General features: G+C 39.9%; 2 protein-coding genes across 2 annotated transcripts; one reads left to right on the plus strand and one right to left on the minus strand.

Annotated features, from left to right (window-relative positions):
• The first annotated feature begins 868 nt into the window (after nucleotides 1-868).
• LOC144542429 (seminal plasma acrosin inhibitor A1-like) lies at nucleotides 869-4025 on the plus strand. The gene is made up of 4 exons (XM_078289216.1): nucleotides 869-964; nucleotides 2090-2178; nucleotides 3353-3462; nucleotides 3549-4025. The coding sequence occupies exons 1-4, from the start codon at nucleotides 916-918 to the stop codon at nucleotides 3616-3618; spliced, it is 318 nt and encodes a 105-aa protein (XP_078145342.1). The 5' UTR covers nucleotides 869-915; the 3' UTR covers nucleotides 3619-4025.
• A 1112-nt stretch (nucleotides 4026-5137) lies between these two features.
• Nucleotides 5138-18179, minus strand: sil1 (SIL1 nucleotide exchange factor). The gene is made up of 12 exons (XM_071911609.2): nucleotides 18043-18179; nucleotides 17127-17239; nucleotides 16829-16976; nucleotides 16641-16746; nucleotides 16025-16133; nucleotides 14122-14208; nucleotides 11373-11468; nucleotides 11102-11223; nucleotides 7487-7583; nucleotides 7209-7373; nucleotides 6761-6925; nucleotides 5138-6648 (listed from the first exon to the last, which is right to left on the minus strand). Exons 2-12 carry the CDS (start codon nucleotides 17232-17234, stop codon nucleotides 6451-6453), a joined length of 1401 nt encoding a protein of 466 aa, XP_071767710.1. The 5' UTR covers nucleotides 17235-17239; nucleotides 18043-18179; the 3' UTR covers nucleotides 5138-6450.
• Between the last annotated feature and the right edge of the window lie 2143 nt (nucleotides 18180-20322).

The raw sequence follows: 20322 nt of genomic DNA on the forward strand, positions 1-20322 counted from the left end.
TGATTCATGAAACATCTGTGTGTTGGACGCTTCACCACTCAGACATAAAGCAGTGAGCTCATGTTGGACTTTCACCTGAAAATGGGTGACGCAGTAACACTTACCACACACACACACACACACACACACACACACACACAGAGTGAAACACAAGTCGAGTCTCTGTTTCTTATTGACATTGTGCAGTCATCATAGTTTCTCTGAAATGACACAACTGTCTCATTTCAGTAGTCTGGTTTACACTACAGGATCAATCAGGGCTAATCTGGTTTCCACTACAGGACCAAACATCTAGCCTGCCTCGGCGTATTTATTATTCATGATATTCACATTTACCCAAAAAACATTGCTGAATGTTTTTTTTTACTGCATTGTATGTGTCATTTTGTGTCGCCAATTTAAAGTGGTAATCCCGGAGTTCCTCATTGTTTTTATTTAGTCTCCATCTTTGGTGCTCAGCGCTCATTGCTGTGGTGTTTCTGCACTGCGCTTCCCAGAGATCACCTGTCAATCAAACAGTGTGTCCAGTGCTGTGACGTCTTTTTCCTTGGATCTTCTGTTCATGAAGTTTGAGATTCTGTTTTGAGTTTCTTTTCTTTTGTCTGTACAGCCATGGTGGCTATCAGACATTTATATACATGAAAATGTTGCTGATCATTACTTTAAGAATAGTGGAGGACAGTCTCATGTAAATAAACAGTGCTTCTGATTCAATATTATAATCTTGGCCCTGACCCTGACGAGCCTCACCTGGCCCTTCCAGCTCAGCCTATCAGATTACAGCGGTGGACAGGAGGGCCCACAGTTGAGGCGGGTGGTGTATAAATAAGAAAGAGACGTGTGAAACGCACACCTGTCGGCTAAGACGAGCAAACACACAGACGCACACACACAGCAATTGATGTGCAAGAAGCCATGAAGCTGACTGTGCTGCTCTGTTCTGTCCTGCTGCTCGCTCTGCCTGGTGAGTTCATCACTAGTAGGATAAGATGAGCAATAAGAATGCATTGTAACGTTTTGATCTTAGGATAGACCGACCTAAACCTCTTTATCTGCAGAACAGTTCACCACTTTTGCAGGCTGAAAGTCTTTATGAGGTAAATTCATAGTAGAAATCATAGTCAGTAGTATCAAAGTGATGGAAATTATATGACAATAAGGTCTTTAAAGGAAAAGCAAGTACAAATGAATGCTTCCTTGAAAATATCATTGATTTTTGTTAATATTGGTGCATGATTGTTTGCCTTATGATGATGACTGAAGCCATAGTTTACCCCTCTGTTTATTTAACACTATATCAATGACGACAGTAGGGGAGAGTGGGGTAAGATGAGCCAATTATTTACTGAAGTTTATGTTGTGTCGACAAGAAAAAATGATGTAGAAGTAAAACAAATAAATTTACCCATATCCATGGTGGATGGCGGTGCAGCTAATGCCTGCTAATTTATGCTAATTGGCAAATACACGTTTTGACGCAAAAGAAATGGTGCATGTGATTTTATGAGATTGATAACTTGCATTAACTGTGTCAGAAATTTGCCAGGCAATGGTGCATATTTGTATTTTGCAAGACAAAGAGCGATCTGATTTGATATACATTTTTGAGTTGCATTTTCAACACCAAATGTATTTAGACTGCAGACTGTGGACTATAACCAAAGAGTTGAAAACCACATTTTGTACCTGCGAAAATACACTATATGAAGGCTTTCTCAGGCTTTGGGTTTTCTCAGGCTTCAGCCTTAAAACCAGGCTCACGGGAGAAAAGCGTTTTTCTTTTTCCAGACAGAGACAAAGGAGGCTTTAACTGAAAGTAGCATCTTCAGTTTCACTGGTGTTTCACCCTCAATAAGAGACAAGACAGGAAAGAGCAGAAAAACAAGAAGAGGAAAACAATAAGAGGAGAGCAGAGCAAGCTGAGACACTTGCTTGGCTGCATTCCTCTGGACAAAAAGCTTGTTACATATTTGTTACACCCCTCCAACAAAACAATGCTTGTTACTGACTTTATTTTGTTGGAGGGGTGTCGACTTTTACATTAAAGAACTGATGATGTGTATGTGTTTGTGTGTGTGTGTGTGTGTAGTCCTGTCACAGGAGGATGTGTTTCCAGAGACGGATGACATGATCCTGTCTGAAGAGACAGAACCAACCATGCAGCCTGAACCCCCAGTGGTGAGCCTGTTGAGTTTATCATCAGACTTTATTTTGAAACTTTCCCCCTGGGACTCCAATTTGAAAAAAACAAAAACAATTATCTCTTGAAACCCAATGGTTGCTTTACAGGATGGAGGAGAGGAACAATGGATTATTTCCATTTGAAACAGCTCTGCATCCCCTCAGTTGTTTGAATCTAAATTACTCCCAACCCTGCTAACAAGGGTGATTAGGACAAAACAAAAAGTAAGCATCTCTTTTTTGCATGTACAAAAATCCTAAAATCCCTGAAAAAAAAAAAGGCAGTTGAATTATCTAATCCTAATGTGTTTCGAGCTCACATGATCGTCATCACTGTCAAAATTCAATGACCATTTATATAGATATTTTTATAGATTATATTATATATTTTTATATTGTATATATATATTTTTTTATATTCATGAGGCTTTTTTACCCTCAAATATTGTTTGCGTTTCATCTCTTTAGTGCATTTGATTTCAGTTGACCCACGCACCTGAAGAATAGAGTAGCCCAGCTTCTTTTTTCTGCACTATATCACAATGTAATAGATAATAATAAAGATAATATATAACCCAACTACTAAAAGAAGATCAAATCAAATCCAAATGATCTAGAAATGGTCCCCAGATCTTGAAAAATCTCTTTTCTGTGAAAAGAAATGATGAAAAAAAAAATGATGCACAGGTTTGCTTACCACTTTTCCCATATGCTTCCCTCCATCACAGCCAGAGCAAAATGAAGGGTCCTCCCTAAATTTATCGTCACGTGACAAAAAATGTGTACAGTTGCCTAGATACAGGCGGTGGGTCGACTGACTCACTGGCTCATCTTACCCCACTCTCCCCTACCATAAAGCGCGAAAGCTGGAGTCTACCAGACAAAGCCAGAAGGCAGATCATGTACTAAATAGGATACATCGACTAGCATAAAACATGAAAATAATGTATGCTGAAGCGTTAGAACTTTCTAATTAGAACTTTCTACTGGAGATACAGAGCTGATTTTTGGTGCCAATCCTCTCATCAGGTATTGGGTAAGGTGACCAAGGGCCAAATGCCCCAAAAGTCGGTGTAGTCCTTAAAGAAGATGGCAAGTAAATTCCATATTTAATGTATCATTTGCATCCACTAAGCTCCACTGTAAGTGTTTCCCTTGTGTTCGTCTCCAGCCTGGATGTGAGCAGTATGAGGAAGGACACTGCACCAGGGAGTATGAACCAGTATGCGGCACCGATGGAGAAACATACACCACGGAGTGTGTTCTCTGCATGTCCAACAGGCATGTGACACACACACACACACACACACACACACCCACCCACCAAGGCATGTAGATGTAATGTTATGTACTGTTTTCTCCTACAGGATTAAGAAGCAGCAGGTGAAGGTGGCACAAAGAGGAGAATGTCCACCTTCCACCTCGACTGTGTCTTAAGCAGACCACATGGACACCATATCTCCCTCTCTCATTAAAGACAAATACTGCAACTTGTCTGCTGTGTGTATGCTTTTGGCTCTGGGTTTTGATGTAGTGCAGGTTGTAGGACTAAAACTTTTTGGGATACTCTATTTGGCCTGTTGTTGCTTGGGCTTTAAAGTATAGCCTATGTATATGTATGTATGGTATATGTATAAGTCTATGTCCAAGTGATATAACACAATAATGATGAAACCTATATTCAGTTCATGAAATCCTTTACATTTGTTGTTCTTTCACATTTCAGTTTTTTCTTTGAGTAGAAATAAGCAGGTAGAGAAAATGAATGAATATTGCTAACCATGAAGCAGGACAAATGTTTGAAAATGAAATGTCAAATGGCTTTTTCATAAAAAAAATACAAACAAATAGTCATAGAATGCAAATGACAGGAGCATGAAGATTCAAAACAAAAGGTTTATTGAATTTTAATCTTAATTATGACTTAAATATTAATTCCAGTTATTTTCAACCTGGGCCTTATTTTAAGGTTTGAATATTGTTAACCCTAAAGCACAACAAGTAGCCTGGTAAAACCATCCTGATCACGTGATCTCACATTCTGTTTCGCTCCACGGATCAGTCTGGACTTCTAGCCGCCCACATCGATTTCCTGAAATTACAATGTAACCGGGCCAATCAGGGACTGCGTCGTAGTTGATGACGTGAAATACAGGCCGCTGCTGCGTCTCCCGAAGCAACGAGCGGTAACGTTAACGTTAGTAGAGTAAACACAGCCATAAGTGCAGTTATTGCAGAAATAGACTCAATAACAACAATTAAACAGGAACAAGAGTATGCACTAGCGGAGTTTCTCGGCGGAAAAGACGTTTTCGCCGTTCTTACGACTGGATTTGAATTTGGATTCACTGATTGGCTGAAGGAGTTTGTCTGTCAAGGCAAGTACTCCCGCCCACTGAAATCGATGTGGGCAGCTAGAAGTCCAGACTGATCCGTGGAGCGAAACAGAATGTGAGGTCACGTGATCAGAATGGTCTTACCAGGCTACACAACAAGTGTTTGAATATGAAATGTCAACTGCCCTTTGCATTAATATTTCAATAATGTCAGTGAATATGCATAGTAGATCATGAAAATTCAAATTAGATTATTGCGTTGGAATTTTCATTTTGACCCAAATAGTGCATGTATAAGTGGAAAATGAAAATTCTACTGTGGGACTGCATTTTGATTTTCCAATATGCATTAAGATTTGAATTGACTATATGCTTCCAAAGGTTGACCTAACGATACCATTTTGAAAATACAATGAAACAGGAATTAACATATTGATTTAGTACAAAGGCAGTGGAGTAGAGAGTGGGAGAATGTTGCATACTGACAAACTGGTAAACTTAAGGCATAATGAGAATTGAAATTGTCATTTGATTATTTCATATCAACGTGTTATTAGCTTTACCAAATGGTATAGCTAAAAGTCCTGAGAAGTGAACCTGAAGCAAATCAAAACAAACAGTGGAAGAAAATATGGTAGAGAAATGAAATTAATGAAACTAATGTGATTTAAAGACACAATACAGAGGCAGGCTGATCATATGAGACAGCTAATCAACATTTAGTAGCTCATAATTTTCTTAGTCACTTCATTTTATTCAATTTTATTCTCAGATCCAATAAAGTAAAATACATTAATTAAAAAAAAAGTATTGATTCTTTAAGGGGGGTGAGAAAGGAAAGTCAATTTAACCAGGAAAAAAAGAGGAAAAATATCATGCTTTCCTTTCAGATCATATCTTCATAAAAACCAAATACTGACATGATTAGATCATAGTTTACAGTGTGGCTGAATCCTTGCTGTGGTTGATTGATTTGTGCCTCTCATATGTGATTTAAATTTGTAGTCATTTGAAATATCAGGCACTTTTCTGGATAACAAGCCGAGGTTCACAGCAAGTACAAAGTGGTTCTTTAAAAAGGCTAGGCAACCATTGCATTTCCTGAGCAGGCTATATAGTTTTGCAGTAAGCAGAGGCATTTTAGAGTCGGTGTACATCTGTAATTCTCAGTGTTGTGACTCTTAACTTAGTATGGCAACCTTTAGTCAAAAAATAGGAGCAAATTGACAAAGACTGAATATGCCCAGAGAGGTTTCACCTGAGCATTCTTATCGCGTTTGTTCTGCGTATTTCGTTTATATTCCATTTTATTATCAGTATCTAATCTTTGTCTCTCGGGACTCTGTACTGGTAGAAGCATGGGACCCACCCACTGAATAGAAATGACCTATTCTTAAGTAAAATGATGAAAGATTTTCAATGTGCCAAATGTTTTCAAAAGGCTTCTGTGAACCGGGTTTGAATTTAGAACGTCAGCAGCGGTGGTTTTTCACAAGGATCTGGAGAGGAACTGGAGAGACCAGTGACCTATGTTGGGGCAGGACATAAATGATCTAGCAGCTGTATGGACAAAGTTTTTAAAAAATGATATAGTTAGCTGGCATCCAAATATGGGACATCTTTTATGTCACTCTAAAGAAAATGTAATATTCTAAAATTGTCCATTTGGTGGATGAAGTGCAGGTGATGCTGACACTTCAATCTGCTGTTTGCAATGCTCCAAGGACACATCCAATGATGGCGGACAGCTATTGAGTCTCTACTGTCCTTCTCTAGACCGTGGCGCTCTGTTGACACCATGGGGGGTCCTTTGTTCTACCGCGACTACAGCCTTCTTCCAGGCTGAGCTGCCCTCTAACCTGCCAGCTTCACAGAAGGACTCGGAGTTGAATCACTTCATATTCGCCCACAACCCTGTACGACCCATGTTAGATCATTTTATTTTGAGCTCCAGTGCATCCAGAAGTTCCAGCATCTCTCCATAATAACCGTCCTCCTCTCCCAGAATCCTCTCGGTGTGGACCAGTTCCTGGTACTGGCCTCTCAGCGAGCCCAAAGAAAGCAGCAGAGAGCCGTCTGAGCGGTAGCGTTCCAAGCACACTGGGGCCATGGCCAACAGAGCCCGCAGAGCCTGCAACAGAATGGCACCAACACTTAGACCAGGTTCATGCTGCTCCTATTTAACATGTTTATTTGTAAGGTAGCGCCTCTTCGACTTTTCAAAATCTTCAAAGAAGCCGCACCTTCTCTCTCCAGTCATGCTCAGCAGTCTCCAGTAGCTCTGGGACCAGACTGCACCACCCCCCCTCCAACAGCTCCAGCTGCAGGGACACCTTGGAGTACTGACGCAAGCGCTCCTCGTGGGCGGAGTCCAGCGATGGGTCCAAGCCTGCCTGGAAGATTAACTCCTGGATGAGCAGAGGAGACAAGATTCAGCATCGACTTCATCCGACAAATGACATTACAGGTGTAAGGACTGTGATTTGGTGTATACAGACTCTGAACTTTATAGAGAGCAGAGGAGAGGAGAGGAGAGAGTAAAGAGGACAGGGAGGAGAAGGGAAAACCAGGAAGTAAAGTTCATTACACTTTCATTGCTGCATCAAGAAAAAAAAAAAAGAACCTGCATGGAAAATTGAATGAATAAAGTTTTTAATCTTCTCGATGAAATAAAGTTTGGTTTAGTTTTACCTTCTCGCTAATCATGTCGTAGAGCATGGTGACGATGCGGAGGCGCAGAGCCCCGCCCCCTTCTGCTCTGAACAGCTCTGATAGGACCTGCAGCCCGCCATGTGACAGGAAATGACTCTGAGCGTAGGGGAAGTGACGTAAGAGGGACGCCATCGCAAAGAGAACCTGGTAGGAGGACAGCCACAGACAGGAAACGTTAACAACTGACTGATTGTGTGTGTGTGTGTGTAAACACCTTATTCTCAACACTGAGGGGTTGTGTGTGTGTGTATAAACACCTTTTTTTTGACACTAAGGGGTTGTGCAGTGGCCAATATGGTTAACAGCCTCTGGAGGGCGCCGCTCTCTGCAGCCTCCACCTGAACCACTGGGTTGCTGCAGGACAAAAGCACAACTGAGAGAGCTGTTGGTCAAGGGTGTTTTCACATATAGTCCTTTTTAAACAAACCAAACTCAGTCCTCTTAAACTGGACCAAAAAGTGGACCAACAGAAAAGGGACTCAGTTCTTTTTGCGTTCACATTGTCAGTTCATTTGAAAGAGGACTCAGTTCTCTTTCTGGTCCACTTCAGCTCTGATGGGGCCTCAGTCCTCTTTCTGTTCACACTATAGTTCCTCTGGAGCTCAGACCTTTACTGCTATGTATGTATTTACTGTTATGTATTATTATTAGCCTACTGTTATTACTTATTTGCTATTCATTTATTACTTTTACCATCACCCTTGATTATCACAAAATCTTTGACATCATCAATTATACTTTATGCCAATAAAAGTAGTTTAATTACATTTGGAGAGAGATAGAGATAGAGATAGATAGATAGATAGATACATAGATAATATCACTGCGGGTAAGGTTTCACCAGTGGTCGCTAGGGTGTTCCTAGGTGATTTCTAGGCTTTTGCTAGGTGGTTGCTAGGGTGGTAGGGACAAGAAGGAACATTTGACCAAACTTTGGAAGCCAATAACATCAAAACGGTACGGAATATGAAATATCACTCTGCTGGCCAACAATTCCCCCTTCAATGACATTTTTAGGGTTGGCACAGGCGCTTCCACACAGAATACTGTCCAGTAAAAGGGGCATGTGTCTTTTATGTCAGAGGATTCTCCGCTTTTTCTCATTTTATCGCGTGTGGTAAAGTACTTTTGACGTAGTTTTTTTACTTTGACGCGGCACTGCAGTGTGGTCCTAATGAAGCCCCTCGCTGAAACTGAACTGAAAATTGGAGGAAAACCATAGCGTTTCTGTGCGTTGTAGACAGTTGCCGTTTGATGTATTCTTCGTTCCATATCTGGAGAAGTGCAGTAGTTTCTTCCTCGGACCAAACTACTCCTCGTCCACTAGTCTTGCTAGCGTTACCAGCGGCCATGGTTCCGTCTATTTGTTTTTTCGAGTGTCCCAGTGCAATACATGATCTGTCTACGGCAAGGCTAGAGGGCTAAAATACAATGGCAAAGGGCGAAGCGAACCTGGAGCGCTTTGTGTTCACAATGCACAGGTTAAGCAAACCGCAACACGGACTTGAAGCGAACCGTACTCAGACCACCTCCCAAGGAGGTCTGAGTGTTCACATATGCGCAAAAACTGCTGACTAATCGACTAATCGTTCGTTTGGAGGGCTGAAAGGGACCATGTGTGAAAACACCCTAAGTCACAGTGTGACCTATGTACACAGACAAATACACATACTCCATCTTTGGTGCTCAGCGCTCATTGCTGTGGTGTTTCTGCACTGCACTTCCCAGAGATCACCTGTCAATCAAACAGTGTGTCCAGTGCTGTGACGTCTTTTTCCTTGGATTTTCTGTTGATTAGTGATGGGAATTACGGCTCTTTAATGGGAGCCGGATTTTATGGCTCCGTTCCTTTCCAAGAGCCGTTCACCGTTCTTTTTTTTTTATTTTTATTTTTTTAGGGGGCGGGGGTTACTAGGTTTATCTGCGAAATAATCACTAGGATAATGATAGGATTATGATAGGATATGATAGGATAATGATCAGATTCAAATTTAGACATCCCACCAATATAATTTAATTTCGTATGTGTGAACTAGGTTTAGCAGCACTAAATTACTCGTATTGCCAGACCTAATGTCAATGATCTGCATTGTAAACATTACACAAGGTGACGCCATATCCCTCTGCTTTGTCAGTGAATTTACCACTTTGAATTTACCCTCTGTATGAAATGTGTTATGTAAATAAAGTTGCCTTGCCTTTAATGCAATTCATGCAACACTTAATATTAGAAAACTTTTTATTGGCACAATAAAAAAAACCAAGTATAATGAACTTTTGTGCAAAACAGATTTTAGTGCAAATCAGATAGATAAACAATTATCTGAAAAACATTTCACACGAGAAAAAAAAGAATAAATAGTAAAACAACTTATCAAAATAATAATACTTTGTGCAATAGGCCCATACTACAGCCAACTTCTGAACAATATTTCAATATTATAAAAACAGAAAAATAAAATAAAATAGAGAAAAATATACAGATACTACTAGTATAAACCCTGCAATGGACTAGTGAACTGTCCTGGGGTGTGTACACCTGAGCTGCTTTGACAAAAACAGGAGATGAGCTCCTGGCCTATGAGCCACATCGGCTCAAACAAGGCTTACTTACTTAACAATAAACAATAACATAATAATACTCACAGGTGTGTGAATTGACCTGGATATGAAGCGTCCGTAGCGCAAAATAATATAACGTTAGTTTCTAAAGAGATAAGACGGAGCCCTCTCCTCTCCTCTCCTCTCCTCTCTCCTCTGGTAAAAAAAAATAATTCAGCAGCGGCGGTCATATTTCTACCTTGCGAGGCAGCTGGATTCGCGAGATCACGATCACGCGAGACCATCTGGCGCGTCAGGTTAAGTGGATTTAGGGCAGGCAGTGAAATTTCGGCACAACAATAAAAAGAACGGCTCTCAAGTACGACTCGGTTCCCTTCGTTCATACCAAAGAGCCGTTGAAAAGAATCGGATCGTTCGCGAACGTCACATCACTACTGTTGATGCAGTTTGAGTTTCTGTAGGTGGCGCACTTTTCTTTGTCTGTTCAGCCATGGTGGCTATCACTGCTCATGCTAACTACACAGTTCTTCTTCTATTTATTCCAAACAAATCAGAAACACAAACACATCACTAACTGGGGGACAGAGGATTTTTCCCAGGAAAGAGCTACCAGACACAGGGTATTTACAACTGTAAATGTAAAAGCTTTCATGAACTGGCTATTGATTTACTCACTATTGAGTTATAGCAATCAGTGATAGCGAGTAGCACAATGGACATTTATTTAAATGAAAAGTTCACAGATTACTTTAATAATCAATTATATTTCAATAAAGAACAAGCATGATTTGTAGAAAATAATTTTGAGTGATGTTCCACATTATGATGTAGTTTGATAGTATTCAGCTGTAGAGGAGTGATGTAGTTTGATAGTGTTCAGCTATAGAGGAGTGATGTAGTTTGATAGTGTTCAGCTATAGTGGAGTGATGTAGTTTGATAGTGTTCAGCTATAGTGGATTGATGCAGTTTGATAGTGTTCAGTTATAGAGGAGTGATGTAGTTTGATAGTGTTCAGCTATAGAGGAGTGATGTAGTTTGATAGTGTTCAGCTATAGTGGAGTGATGTAGTTTGATAGTGTTCAGCTATAGAGGAGTGATGTAGTTTGATAGTGTTCAGCTATAGAGGAGTGATGTAGTTTGATAGTGTTCAGCTATAGTGGAGTGATGTAGTTTGATAGTGTTCAGCTATAGAGGAGTGATGTAGTTTGATAGTGTTCAGGTATGAAGTCAAGCCCCGTCAGCCTAACCTTAACTAAATGTTAACACGTTAACAGGTTGTTGTGAACCTTTCCCACCAAAGCCTTCCTACCTGGCCAGAGCAGATCCCAAGACAAAGGCAGAGCTTTCCTGTAATCTGGAGTCAGAGCTGTTCAGACCTGCTAGAATCATCTGAAGACCCCCCATGGAGCACAGGGTCTGGGCATTATCCACCTAACACACACACACACACACACACACACACACACACACACACACACACACACACACACACACGCAGTTAGTGGCCTAACCTCTAGGACAGAGCATTAGACTAAGGTCTTCGAAGTGGATGTATGTGTGTGTGTGTCCAGACAGTCTACCTGATGTACTAGATACTCTAGTTCCAGCAGTATGTTCAGTCTCTGCTCTGTGGTGGAGTTGGTGCTGTTCAACTGGGTCAGCAGACGCCTCATAACCTGGACAACACCACAACACAAAGCTTCATTCAGCAGAACCAACAGCAAAAATCAACTTCAGGGTCAGGTCAGGGCCTATTGATGTAAAGTTAGACAAAATACCCCAAACTGCCAGTTTTGTGTAAATTTGAACAACACCCTTTGTGAACAGAATCATACAGTTTTAGATATTTAATCTACTTCCAGGTATAAATGATGTTAATTATTGCCAGATTTTGAAGGATGCTCTGATTGGTCGACAGTATACACAGCTAATGAGACAACTTGTTGTCTGCGTGTCGTCACTGAAAGACATATCTTGTCCTTGTACACGACGGCATCTCCTGGCTGCTCTTTTTAAACACTTCATGTTTGTGAGACAAATGTGGCACTGGCACATTTGGGCTCAAATTTTGTTGCATTTCATTACTATATAGTACTAAATACCAGTTTACAAGTCAAACTAGAAATAACCGCCTCGCGGTTGTATGCCTCCGCCAACAAGTCAAGTTGCTGTTTACATCCATGTCTGTCCAGACTCATAAAATATATGTAGTGAAGACTTTGAAGGAATTTAATAAAAGGTATTAAGTGTATTTTTTGGCGAAATGTATGATTCCAGTGAATAATTTCCAGTGAGAAACATGCTGTCTTCACTTAGAGACTATTTTTACAGAGGAGTACAGAGGACTGATAGAGAGCTTCGTCACATGGTGCAACGACAATCACCTGAAGCTCAATATCAGAAAAACCAATGAGCTTGTGGTGGACTACCAGAGGAACAGGAGGCCCCCTGTCCTGGTTGTCATCCAGGGAGAGGAAGTGAAGAGGGTGGACTCATACTCATAAGTATCTTGGGGTCCAAATCAATAAAAAACTGGACTGGACTCACAACACTGAACGAAGCCCTCTTCAGAAAGGGACAGAGCAGACTGTTCTTCCTGAGGAGACTCAGATCCTTCAGTGTGTGCAACAGGCTCCTGCAGATCTTCTATCAGTCTGTAGTAGCCAATGCTCTGTTCTTCGCGGTGGTGTGCTGAGGTGATGGCATCAAGGCTTGGAGGTCAGCAGTCTCAACAAGCTGTTAGTCTATGAATCAGTCTTTTCAACAGGTTTTTTTTTTTCTAAAAGCCTGACAATGTCCAAACATCTTACAATACAAGCTGCGCTTGCCATAAAATAAATAATTATGTGTAGGTTAGGCTATAGTCTATTTGGTTAGGGACATCCAAGCAAAGGGTTAATGCGCCTTCCCCTTAAATAATATTTTTTATGAAGGATCTAATGGTCGTTATTAACGGATGTTTGCACAAAATACTATGTTAATACGTGTAGTATGTAAGATGTATCATGTTAGTTGCTGTTAGTTGTTGTTATCTAGATTGCGCTGGATCAGTGTATGCTAAAGCCATATGGTTTGTTTGTCTGCCTGGATCTTGCCATCTTGGCAAAGCTAATTAGCCAGCCAATACAGTTTTGTCATTTTTTTATTTGCAAATTAAATTAGAAAACTGTACAGTCATGTACCTGAACATGTTAAAAGACATACATGTGTGTTCAATTTGGCCGCTGATCACTGAGACATATTTACAAGTTGAGATCAAGCAGCTGAGAACCATGCAAAAAATAACAAAAAACGGATGGAGGGTTGAACTATAGAAAGACAGACTGTTTGTGCTCAATAAATATGTTACAATTTTTTCGAACAATATAGCCTATATTTTTAAAAATCACGTCTAATTTTTCCAAAGAAACGAAATAAAAGCTGTCAACACAGTAATCCCAACACAACTCTCTTTTTCTAAACAATTAGGCTACAGTATAAGTAGTTGTCCAGTAAAATTTATTGAACATATTTAATTAATGTGATTATTAGGTCAACTTAAAGGATTTTGGTGTCTGCAAAAGTAAGTGACAGCACTTCCACCGTTTTTGTAGAATGACCCAAGATTGTTTTCTCAGCTACAGTGGTAAGCAAAACATTATGATGTCACAGTGATGTTGACCTTTCAACTTTTGGATATAAAATGTCATCACTTCATCATTTTATCCTATTAGACATTTGTGTGAAATTTTGTCATAATTAGCGTATGAATTCTTGAGTTATGGCCAAAAACATCTTTTGTGAGGTCACAGTGACCTTGACCTTTGACCACCAAATTCTAATCAGTTCATCCTTGAGTCCAAGTGGACGTTTGTGCCAGATGTAATGAAATTCCCTCCAGGCGTTCCTGAGATATCGCGTTCATGAGAATGGGACGGACGGACGGACAACCCGAAAACATAATGCCTCCGGCCACGGCTGTCGCTGGTACAGAGGCATAAAAAGTGTTTTAGTAGGGAGTTACTCTAAAAAAAATAGTTCACCCAAAAATGACAATTTTGCCATTATGTAGGCTACTCACCCTCATGTCAGTTGAAACACTGGTGAAGTTTGTATGTCAATATAACACAGAGAGCTAGCTGGCACAGCTTCACTTCAGCCTTCTCCAAAACAACTGGAGTGAATCGAGACCGTTTCTTTTGAGTTCCAAAAAGGGCAAAAAAATGACCAGAACATTACTCCAAACAGCATAATCCAAGTGTCCTGAAGCCAAACGATTACACTTTGGGTCTCCATTCACTCCAGCTGTTTTGGAGGCAGTTGTCCTATATTGGGATTAGACTGCCGTACCTGAATGTCCGTCTCCACCAGCAGGTCTAGCTGAGCCATGTCTCTCTTTAACTCCTCTAGGGGGCGATACCGAGATGACACCGAGTCCTACGGAGAGAGAGAGACAAGAAGGAGAGAGGAGAAAAACAGATGGATTATGTTGCACATCGATAATAAATGTGTGTGATATTTAGCGAGAATATTAGTACATTTCAGTGTTGTGAGCACTTCACTCTGCTACCAGCTATAGTGGCTCGCTTAAAAAGAAACAAGCATATCATTTGTGATAAACTGCACCTATTTAGCTCTATGAAACCAAATACAAAAGCCCATTACAGCTTATTGGTTACTTGCACCCAGCTTCCATCACATAATTGTTAGCTCTTAGATTTTTTTCATAAAGCATGAGGATGCATTTATCAGTGAAATCCTGCAAATTAACATTAATGCAATTTTGGGATTAACAGATAAAGACAATGAAAAGCAGCCAATCAAGAAAGAGGGAAGGCTATTAATGACATCACTAATCAAAAGGAAACTCTCTCCTGAGTCTGATGAGCCATCATCAATCTCAATGCAACTCTAGGATAAATAGATATAGGGCACAGATGATAAAAAAACAGGGAATCAGGAAAGGGGGAGGGTCTTAAATGACACCACCAATTGTTAGGACACTCTCTTGAGTCCGACGAGCCATCACACACTTCAGTGTGGCTTCGGGATTGCTCTCCTGAGTCTGACGAGCTGTCACTCGTAAAAGTGACTTTGGGATCAACAGATATAGACGATTGCACAACTCAATGGGACTTCAAGATCAATATCGCCAATCACAAAAAAGGGGAGGGGCTTAAATGACATAACCAATTGACAGGAAACCCTGAGTCTGATCAATAGATCAATCAAGGTTCTTGTCACCCACAGAGGAAGTAATTACAGTTTTCTTCTACATTACACTGTCATGAACCATAATATAACTTGATTGCTTATGTGGAAAGATGGATAATTTACATAAGGGCTAGTTCATTGGAAAATCTGTTTTAAAGCTTGACAAATAAAATCAGTGAATCAATCATAACAGTAACGTTCTAGTGGTGTGGACAGGTTTTTACCTTGTGGTATTTTTATTGTTGGTTGTTGTTGGTTACCCTCTTATCACTCCTCCCCTTCATGCAATGTTGACTTTAATATACAAATAATAGACAGTCATTTGTCAAACAATAAATTATAATAACCTTTACTAGTATTTTCCACAAGTACATTGAGTAGCCAGCCAAACAGATTGATGAAAAGGCTTTATTTATGTGTCTGTTCATGCATTGTGGCACCTGGACTTCATTCAAAATCTTAATTATTGAGTATTTTATGTTTACCTAAAGAAGCACTGATCCTGTACAGACCCACGGCGCGTGTGTTCAATTCAAATCAATGCACTGAAGCATAACGACATGGTTATCGGTTAAATAATTCCACTAACATCACTTAAATACCACAGGTAATAATGTTACCTAACGTTAAAGTTTTTAGGGCAATGGAAGACGTGGATGTATGTAAATTAATGGCAGAAAGTGGGGCTCAGTGTGGGAGCAATGCTCGGCTAGCGTGACACGTTTATCGGTTAAATTACCTATTCACTCATCACATACCACAGGTAATAACGTTACCTACCGTTAAGGTTTGCAGGACAGCAGAAGATTTGGATGTCTGGAAATTGATGCCGAAGAGTGCGGCTCAATGTGTGAGATCCAATATGGCATTATCAGTGTATGGGACTAATGGGGCATTTAGCCCATAGGCGAGAGGCCATCTCTTAGTCAAAGACGCCCTCTAGAGGCCATCTCACAAAGCAACATCTCACTAAGCGTTTTTGTTTGTAAGGATAGCTGGATTGCCAATTTGTTTATGCGTCGATGTTAGATTGTCTTACCTGTTGGTCTGTATCTTTGCTCTCTGGGTTCAGGTCCTCCTTCATCTTTTTCAGGGCCCGTTTCAGCTCATCAGCACTGAAGGAGGGCTGGACCTCCTCTTCCTCCTGCCTGAGAAACAGACGTGGGACACAGACAGACAGACAAAGAAAGAGAGAGAGAGAATTTTGCGTTGATATAATATTAATACTTTGTCATGTGCCTACTACCTTGTACAATCTGCTTTGGCTATACTATAAATTTAGTATGGTCAGGCCAATGAAGCCTCATTGAATACAACTGAGAGAGAGAGAGAGAGACGCATGAGAAAGCAATCCATACACACGCACAAAGAGAAACAGATAGAAAGATGGATAGATAGGTAGAGCGGCGCAGTAATTATTTCCCCCACTCCCTTGATAAAACTGAATGGAGAACATGAATCAGTTCCACTCAGACTGAGCAAATACAATAAAATTAAATGAAATTGCCTATATTAGGAAGTACTGCTTATACAAATTGCTGATTAGGTTGCACTGAAAATTAACTCATAGGCTAGTCATAGGCTAAGCTAAGTTAGACTAAGAGTAAAACGCAATGGTGGTCTCAAAATTCCGCGGCACACTTGACCTACCGTACCTGTGTTTGTGCGTCCAGTATTTAAGCTGCTCCTCTCCCAGTCTGACCTCCCTCTGGCCTGTCTGGAGGTTCAGCCTGACATGGGAACCTGCTGGCACCGCCTGGCCTGCACAAACACAGAATTAAATGTACAACGGACACAGAGAAAGACAGAGTTCCAGAGTCCCAGCACATCCCCAGTGTATTACCTGGTTTGAGGGTCTGCCACTGCTCCGTAGGTTGGACCACCTCTAAATCGCCTCCGTTTTCATCTTCATCAGCCACTGTAGCCTCCTCCTCCTCCTCACCACCTCCTCCTCCTTCTGTGCTCTCCACCACAGTTAGGGCAGAGTCAGACTGCACAGAGGCAAATGGGTTCAGGGGAAATATTGTGTGCTTTGATGTCACAGTACTGTTAACAATATTAACAGGGAGCAGACGTACAGGTTCTCAAGGGCTGTGTGAAAGCAAACCATATGAAAAACACTAAAATCCATTATAACTCACCTTTTGGCCAAGGATGGTTGCTAGCTGACAGCAATGCAGCAACAAGAGAAAAACCATGGTCAAGCAGCTGAATGAAGCTCCTCCGGTACTACTGGATATCACCACCATAATTACTAAAACACATTACAGCGATACATGAGTATTATTATCTTTGGATCCAGGTCGAGCAGCTGACAAGGCCTGGATCTGACCAATAGTTTCTAACAGGAAGGCAGTATTAGGTGGATGAGAGCAACATTTTATTACTGGAACACAGTTCGTCTGGAGAATGAACCCAAGTCAGGCCAAACTCCATTAAAAAATCTGGCATTTTAAAGTTGTCTTGCTTATGGGCAAAGTTATATAACAGGCAAAAAATATTTTAAGACATTTTACTAATTGTTAGGGTCTTTTGGGAAATTCCCCAACATATGACCCATCAAGTAACACTTTATTTCAGTAAAATCTTAACTTTTAGAGTAGGTTCGCTAGCTATTCCTACAATAATCATCGAGCAAAAGACAATCATATGTACGCCGTTTTTTGCCAGAGGCCCGTACCGATTTAGAAAAGGGCTTAAATAATGTTCTACCAGGTGTGTACGTTTGCAGCATTAAAACAGCCTAAAACCTTTGAATGGGATTTTTTGGCATGACGTTCTGTCCATGCATGACCTGACAGCTGTGTAGCTCCAAGCTAAAAGATGGTCTGACTAGCTAACAAAGTACAAGGAAACAAACATAATAACCGCAGACCTACAAATACTATAAACTAATTCGTAAAAAATGACAGCTAGGTAGACGTTTCTACCAACCGAGACTGGCAACCACGCAATGTAGTGCCAACGGGTAAGCTAATTCTTGATTTCAGTTTGGTTGCTGGCAGCTGGTGTTGTCAATGTAGCTAACTATTAGTGCCTTGAATCATTTTCACTCACCTGTTTCACTAAAATCAGAGTGGTGACAGAGAAAGTGTCGCTTCGCTACAGAAATGTCTACTGTCTCTTCAACTGATATACTGTAATGGTAAATCTAGTATTAGGGTTTTATTTATATAGAGTACGGTTGTATTCAGTCTTTGGCAGACGGGACGTGGCTGGTAGAGCGCGGTAGAGCGTCAACATCCTGCCTGACAGCCAATGGTAGACAAGAGAGTAGACTTTGATGATACTTGGATTGGCTGGCTGGATCGGCTTGACACGTGACGCAATATTACCACTAGTTTCCCTACTAATGATGCTTTCAAAGAACTGGTTAAAAAATGTCTTAAAAATCCTGATTCAATTTGGTATTTCATCCCAAATCACATTTTCAACAAAATTGGTGGTCTTTCTTTTCTTTTGACATGTAATTTTTTGCCGAACAGATTGCCAATCAAATTGTCAAAATTCCATCAGCAAGCCCTTCTAGCTTGGAAGCTGTCTTATGTCCACAATTTCTCGCCTCACAAAACTTTTCTCTGGAACAACTGCGACATACTTATCAGAAACAAATCCTTATTCTTTCTTAAATGGTTCCAAAGAGATATAAATCATATTCTCAATCTTTTTGATGAATTTGGTAATATGCTGTCCTATGAACAGTTTATGGCTGTACACAGTTTTCCAATTCCTTTCAGAGAATTTAATTCTTTAACTCGTACTATTCCAAATGGATTAATTCAACTTGTGAAAAGCCACTTAAGTTATGGTGAGAATAATATAACACAGCCTTTACTGATGTTGGGCGGAATTGAACTGACAGATACAAAGTGTAACAACAAGCATATTCGCCAAACTTTTCAAAGAAAAAATAAAACTGTTCCTAGAGGCAAGTTTTTCTGGAGGTCTCAAATTGAGAAAATAAACTGGAGAAGGGCTTGGCTCTTACCTTATAAGTACTGTATTTCAAACAAGGTTAAGGAAGTACATTTCAAAATTTTACATAAGATATACCCTGCTAATTGTCTTATTGCTACGTTTACAGACATTGATATTTTTTGTACCTTCTGAAAACATAATATAAGAACAGTTTCTCACCTATTTTTTGATTGTGAAATATCCCGAAAATTTTGGACAGATCTAGTCTCACTTTTTTGAAGATGCTAACTATGTCTACTCTTTTAATCTTAGGGATAGTATCTGTTACTATAATAATCCAGATGATGGCGCTCTTGAATATCTGATTAATTTCATTATCCTATATGCAAAGTTTTTTATTCACAAACAAAAGTTTTCTAAATCACTACCTAAGATCTCACCTTTTCTCCTAGGAATGAATTCTCTACTTAAATCACTCAGTTTATTAAACAACAAAAAAAGGAATATGCTATTGAAACATTATGGAACTTTTTTCCCTGAAACCTCTGACTAAATGTTATATTTGTGTGTATGTGTACTCCTGTTTTTATTTTTATGTAATTGTCTTTTAAATTTTCCCTCTATGTTCCTCATATACATTTGTCCTTAAATTTGATCTATATGTGCTGCTATTGTTTACCTGAATGTTTGTATATTATTCCTTTGTTTAAAAAACAATTTAAAAAAATGATGCTTTCAAAGCCCTTTGGAAAGACGGTAGATATGAGCTTCCCCACTAGAAAGTACTGTTAATCTCAGCTTTCAGATGGTAAATACTACTCGAAAATACTGTTCACTTCAGCTTTCAGATGGTAAATACTACTCGAAAATACTGTTTACCTCAGCTTTCAGATGGTAAATACTACTCGAAAATACTGTTCACTTCAGCTTTCAGATGGTAAATACTACTCGAAAATACTGTTTTCAGCTTTCAGATGGTAAATACTACTCGAAAATACTGTTTTCAGCTTTCAGATGGTAAATACTACTCGAAAATACTGTTCATTTCAGCTTTCAGATGGTAAATACTACTCGAAAATACTGTTCATTTCAGCTTTCAGATGGTAAATACTACTCGAAAATACTGTTTACCTCAGCTTTCAGATGGTAAATACTACTCGAAAATACTGTTCACTTCAGCTTTCAGATGGTAAATGCTACTCGAAAATACTGTTCACTTCAGCTTTCAGATGGTAAATACTACTAGAAAATACAGTTCACCTCAGCTTTCAGGTGGTAAATCCTATTTGGGAACTCTGGGTTTGGTTATGGACTGATTTCTCTGACAATTATGACATCAACAAGGAAATCAAGTTGAAAAAAAGCAGCACACCAATATTATAATATAATATTCTTTTCCATTATAATATCGCTGTGCTG

This window comes from Centroberyx gerrardi, chromosome 16 (assembly GCF_048128805.1).
Source record: "Centroberyx gerrardi isolate f3 chromosome 16, fCenGer3.hap1.cur.20231027, whole genome shotgun sequence".
In the NCBI taxonomy this organism is placed as follows: Eukaryota; Metazoa; Chordata; class Actinopteri; order Beryciformes; family Berycidae; genus Centroberyx; species Centroberyx gerrardi.